The sequence below is a fragment of the Nuphar pumila genome, chromosome 8 (assembly GCF_984573655.1).
Source record: "Nuphar pumila chromosome 8, dmNupPumi1.hap1.1, whole genome shotgun sequence".
Taxonomy (NCBI): Eukaryota; Viridiplantae; Streptophyta; class Magnoliopsida; order Nymphaeales; family Nymphaeaceae; genus Nuphar; species Nuphar pumila.
This window is the reverse complement of record NC_143256.1, coordinates 30,411,527-30,417,330: the sequence shown is the minus strand read 5'-3', so window position 1 is coordinate 30,417,330 and position 5,804 is coordinate 30,411,527. Positions and strand designations below refer to the sequence as shown.

General features: G+C 42.4%; 1 protein-coding gene across 1 annotated transcript; it reads right to left on the bottom strand.

Annotated features, from left to right (window-relative positions):
- Nucleotides 1-1,092: 1,092 nt before the first annotated feature.
- On the bottom strand, nucleotides 1,093-4,875 carry LOC149829869 (putative fructokinase-1). The gene is made up of 4 exons (XM_090015646.1): nucleotides 4,368-4,875; nucleotides 2,657-2,989; nucleotides 2,327-2,443; nucleotides 1,093-1,345 (listed from the first exon to the last, which is right to left on the bottom strand). Exons 1-4 carry the CDS (start codon nucleotides 4,779-4,781, stop codon nucleotides 1,211-1,213), a joined length of 999 nt encoding a protein of 332 aa, XP_089871772.1. The 5' UTR covers nucleotides 4,782-4,875; the 3' UTR covers nucleotides 1,093-1,210.
- Between the last annotated feature and the right edge of the window lie 929 nt (nucleotides 4,876-5,804).

Here is a 5,804-nt window from a genome sequence, read left to right as displayed (position 1 = left end):
GATGCTAAGTGATGCTGACAAACATGGGGATACAAGCCACACATGCTTACATACATGACGCTCATTGGAACCCCTGAACACATGATGTAGCTAACGGCCGCCTTGGGGGGGGGGACATATAACCTGCTTCGCAGCTTTAACAAACAAACAACGTAATACTGCCCCAAGTGGTGAAAGTACATCACCAGATGGTGAAAAGCCAAAATCGGGGTGCCAAGCCTCCTCACCATTTGGATGCAAATCTTTGAAAAAAGAGTATTATTTACAAAAGAATGTTGATTTATCATTCTCTATAAAGAAATCCTTGCTCTATTTTAATTTATATTCATTCGGGTAGAGAAGTGCTAGGCACGCTTTTTTCCAATAAAACAACACAAATTGTCAAGGCACTTCACATTGCTCATATGGTCGTAGAGGGCATGATCTTTGAGAAAGAACTTCTCCGAGTACATTGTCATCCATTGGTTTTGATATGCAACAGCCTATTGGGCTCTTACTGGAAAAAGCAAGAGAAATAATCATGGATTTAGAGCTTGGCCTTTAATGGTTTTTTCCTTTTTCCTTTTTTTTACGAGTACCACAACAAACAACACCCACAAAGCAAGCCGCTGGTACGATTCTATGGGAATCGACCTTGGGCAAGATGATTGTCCTCATTATTTGGCAACGCTTGTGCTGTTTATGATTCAATTTACCAGCCACCAGTTACTTCCAATATGTAAAAATAGAAGCAGAAGAAAATAATCTTCTGCAATTTATTGTCACGAAGAACTTCATTTAATTAACCATTTTTTATTTTTATTTTTATTTTTATTTTTGATAGGCAAGCTGGGGTTAGGAAGGCCCCTACCAGATATCTCTTAAGCCCCATGTGGCAGAGGGATTCGAACCTGGGCCTTCAGCTTGGCACAGGACCCCGCTTACCACATGGGATACCACCTCGGTGGTATTTTATTAACCAATTTATCTTACCAAAATTCATAAGACAGACATAATCTTTACTTTTATGGCCTCTTCCACATTTTTGTTCATAAAAGGGAGGAGCCCTCCTAATGTGCATTATTGGTCTTGTATCACACCAAAACTCTGACATTGCGCACTCTCAAAACTAGTTATTTCCTTCCAAGAAATTAATCATGTTGCGAAAAGAGAACAAATAAAGAACAAAGGGCAAAAGAAGATAACACAGCAAAAGAGGAACATGTCAGCTTCACTCTTCAAAGGTCTGCAGAAGCTCAAGCACTTGGCTCTCCTTTGGCAGGGATGGGATCGCTCCCTTCTTAGTTGCCGTGATTGCTCCACATGCATTAGCAAATGCCAGGGCTTTCCTCAGCCCTTTCTCGTCCTGTCAAAAATTTCTCTGTAAATTTCTCGCATCCCATTTATTTTCAAGATAGGCAATTTTCATTATATCAGTATAGACCAGCCTTCCCCGGCTGTCTGTAATATAGACAAGCTAACTAACGAAGCATTTATTCATTCGGTTTCACTCATCCCCACCGTACATACCCCGTCTGGAAGTTCATTGATGAAAGTTGTTTTTACTCAAATCTGACCCCATGGATGGATTCAGCATAGCCAATTTGATAGGAATCAACCCTTGAATTGTTATTTTTTTTTTTAACAAAAAAGATTTTTCCTTTTAAATCAACAAATTTAAACATTTTTACAACCATTGATTTTTATATCATTTGAAAATCCTACACATAGGTCGGCTTCTGGAGATTCAAATGCCCATGTTCACTAAATTTGATCAAAACAACTTACATCAATGATGAAATCCCAAGATGGGTAAAGACGTCAGGGATGCCATAGGCGATGAACGGAGCCAAGTTGACCATTTAGTCCAACTCATAAAAGATTAAACAAATAAAATAATAAAAGAAAGCCAACAAACAGCTCTCCTGAGGTCAGACACCATCATATGTATATAAATATAGATTTCACAATCATATGCAGCACCGCTGCATGGTGGACATGCAGCGACCTGCCTGACAGCCATCCATCTTGGTATTTCTCAACGTAATTGAAGGCATCAGTTTCAGGATGAGGAGTATCAAATCCCATTCTATGCTAGACATTGGTTATTAATTCTAACTAAACCAAAGAAAAAAAGAGAAAGGTGTGCAGGACTTTTTATGTAAAAAGAGGAAGGGGCGCCCTTATACTAGCATGGCACTTTCCTACCATGATGTGGGGTATTTAATTTACTCATGGTGGTGGGAAAGGACATGAAAAGGGATGCTACCTTAAACATTTTCTCATGAAAAAAAGTGCCCTAAAGCAATAAATTAGGAAACTAGGGGCCTTAGACTTGAGTTGTTACCTCCAACAGGGATGCGACCTGGCTTAGCTGTTTCAACAATGCACCTACAAAAGAATCCCCACAACCAGTCGTGTCTACTGCCTTCACCTTAACACTGTTGACTGCTCCTCGGAAATCCTGCAATTGCAATTGGATACGTAATTTGGTGCATCAAATCTAAATATCATACAAGCACAAAATATCTCATTTGTGCCAACTTAGTAAAGAAAGGGGAAACCTATATAAAGTAAGGAAGAAAACAGAAGAAAAAAAATGTGCATTGAGAGATATGCTGATGGCCATTCAAGAGGGTGCTAAAATGCTAAAAATCAACTAAATTTTGAGTAATACCTTGGTGTAATACTTGCAACCCTTATCTCCAACAGTGACAACAAGGAGCTTCAAGTCCTTGTGCCACAGAGACAAGGCCACCTCATCCTCCAGCGAGCTGCTTCCCGTCAAGAACTCCAGCTCGACGTCGCTAATCTTGATGATGTCTGATTCCTCCCATATGCTCAGGATCATGTTGCGAGCATCCTCCGGAGATGCCCATAGCGGCAGCCGGAGGTTGGGATCAAACGACAGGATCGCACCGGCTTTCTTGGCCTCAGCCATGGCTCGCTTATGTGCTGACCTGCATGGCTCCGAGATCAAGCTTATGGAACCGTAATGGAATATCTTAGCCTGTGGAGCATAATAAAAAGATAATGAACATGAATTATCCATATTAGTTAATCAGAAAAATGCTGTTCTCGGCGTTTTCTCTGCAAGGGAAGATCTTGAAATTATTCAGAGGAAAATAACGAGAAATTATAGGCACATTTATACTTTAAATATAATACAATAAAGAATATCATGAACTTATCAGTATTTTGCCTGAATACAAAAATGTGATGATAAAATCCCGAGAAATTCAAAATTTTGGGTGATAATGGTAATCGCCATATATTCAAAATGCTACCGTTCTGATGATGTTATCAGGATTTTTCCGAAGGTAAACTTTTTGGACAAAAATGTGATAATAAAATCGTGAGAAACTAAAAAATTTGGGTGATATTTGTGATTATGGTAATCGCCATATATTCAAAATGCTACCGTTCTGATGATGTTATCAGGATTTGCCTGAAGGTGAACTTTTTGGACACAAATGTGATGATAAAATCGCGAGAAACTAAAAAATTTGGGTGATATTTGTGATTATGGTAATCGCCATATATTCAAAATGCTACCGTTCTGATGATGTTATCAGGATTTGCCTGAAGGTAAACTTTTTGGACAAAAACACGAGAAATGTAAAACTTTGGCGATATTCGTCACTATGGTATCGTAATATACGAAACCTTACAATTGTCATGATGTTATCAGGATTTTGACGGAATGTAGATTTTTCACGATAAAATACCGAGAAATTCAAAATATTGGTGACATATTGTGAATAGGCAGCAGGCACTGCAAACGGATCAGATACGGGCCGGATACTTCCTGATTCGAGTCCAAATCCGAAAGGGTTGGTCTACCATCTACGTTCACCCGCCAAAACAGTCGGTTTAAAATGGGACCGAATGTGGCATTCCAACAGAAACAGACTTGGGTCCGTAAAATGCGCCAAGCGAACCCGTTATCATCGACTCTCTTACCGCGTACGAGGCAGGTTCGTACCCAGACAAACCTGTATGCAGGTGGGTCCAACCCAGGTGTGACACACCTGAACGGAGGTAGATCCCAATCATTCCAAAAGGACCCTACCAACCCTCCATGTTCAACACAATGACATTCATGTACCTGAATCATCCACACACACACACAGAGAGAGAGAGAGAGAGAGAGAGAGAGAGAGAGAGAGAGAGAGAGAGAGAGAGAGAGAGAGAGAGAGAGAGAGATGTATTCTGGATCTCGGAGATCCGATCGGACCTACCTGGTGGAGCAGAGGGATGTCGAGCTCGTCCTCCGTGAGAGAGAGAGAGAGAGAGAGAGAGAGAGAGAGAGAGAGAGAGAGAGAGAGAGAGAGAGAGAGAGAGAGAGAGAGATGTATTCTGGATCTCGGAGATCCGATCGGACCTACCTGGTGGAGCAGAGGGATGTCGAGCTCGTCCTCCGTGAGGAGCATGTCGGCGCTGGGGTTCCGGTAGAACATGAACTCGCGCTCCCCGTCGGACCGAAGCGTCACGAAGGCGAGCGCCGTCCGGGCCTTCGCGTCGAACCGGACGCCATCTGCATCGACGCCGTTGTCCCTCAGGATCCCGGCCAGCATCCGCCCGAACTCATCGTCGCCGAGCTTGCCGACGAAGGCCGCGCGGCCGCCGAGCCTCGTCACCGCGATGGCGACGTTGGCGGGGGCACCACCAGCGGCCTTGAGGAACCCGGGAGCCTCCGCCAGCGACACCCCTGACTCCGTCGGCACGAAGTCGATCAGCATCTCCCCGAAGCTCACCACCAGCCCCGCCGGATCCCGGCCGTTCTCCCGAACGGTCGCCATCGTTCCTTCCCTAGGCTCCAAAAAAACTGACAGGAAGGATTTCTGGAAATTGGAGGAGAAAGACCGAATCTTTGAGAGCTGGGAAAAGAGGGACTCGATGGGAAAGGGGTGGCCAGGTAGATCTTTAATAGGTGAAGGGCGTATCAAGAAAAAAAGAATAAACGGAAGGGAGGCTCGCACTGCGTGCTTGCTGGCGTCTGCAGCTGCCAAAGCGAGAAAGAAACGGCCCCCAATCTTTTTTACGGTCAAATACAGACGGCGAATTAGTGGTTTTTGCCGCCAATGGAGTTTGGCGTAGTTTGACGATACGCTAATTTTGGTTGCATGTTTCTGATGATACCAGCGGACATGTATGGATATTATTTTAATATAGTTTACTAATTTGCAATATTATCTAATATTATTTAAAAAAAAAAGTATTTCTAATACTAATTTATCAAAAAAATATTTCGGTTTATTAAAACATTAAGCTGTTTCCTCTTGTCCTATTTTTCCAAAAGATTCTTCAACTTGCGGGTCAATCTCGCACTGCGTGTCCTCGTATCCACATTTGTGACACCAGAAAAAAGAATAATCAAATCAGTAGGGAAGAACATGGAAATCCCCGTGATGAGCCTGAGACTTGTGAATTGTGTGTTGCACCCAAGGCTGTCAACGGGTTGGAAATCGAACCCACCTAGTGCACCCAAAACTGCCCCGATAACACTCGGTTTGGATTGTCATCACTTATATAATACTTCAGTCCAAAACCGACTATAGTAATCTTTTAGGGTTTTTTTTTTCCAAGCCAAGAGAAAACCTCTGCATCACCAACCTCACATTGGAACTCTGGATGTCTTGTCAGGTATATTATATTCTAATTAATTGTTTTTGATAGTCCAAATTATGTCTGGATCAATTATTATAAAAAAATCGGGTTTGGGATGAGTCAAATACTTTAAGTCCCCCACTAGCCTTAGTTTTTTTATTAGGAAGTGGCGACTTTCACGCTCAATGATTTGATATTTGAAATCTAAAATTCTC

Excerpts from the sequence above, each read along its gene's own strand:
- LOC149829869 (XM_090015646.1), bottom strand. The coding sequence starts at position 4,781 with ATGGCGACCGTTCGGGAGAACGGCCGGGATCCGGCGGGGCTGGTGGTG. Across the intron at positions 2,444-2,656 it reads GTTGCAAGTATTACACCAAG|GATTTCCGAGGAGCAGTCAA; the intron begins GTATTACTCAAA and ends TTGCAATTGCAG. Across the intron at positions 1,346-2,326 it reads AGGTCGCATCCCTGTTGGAG|GACGAGAAAGGGCTGAGGAA; the intron begins GTAACAACTCAA and ends AATTTTTGACAG.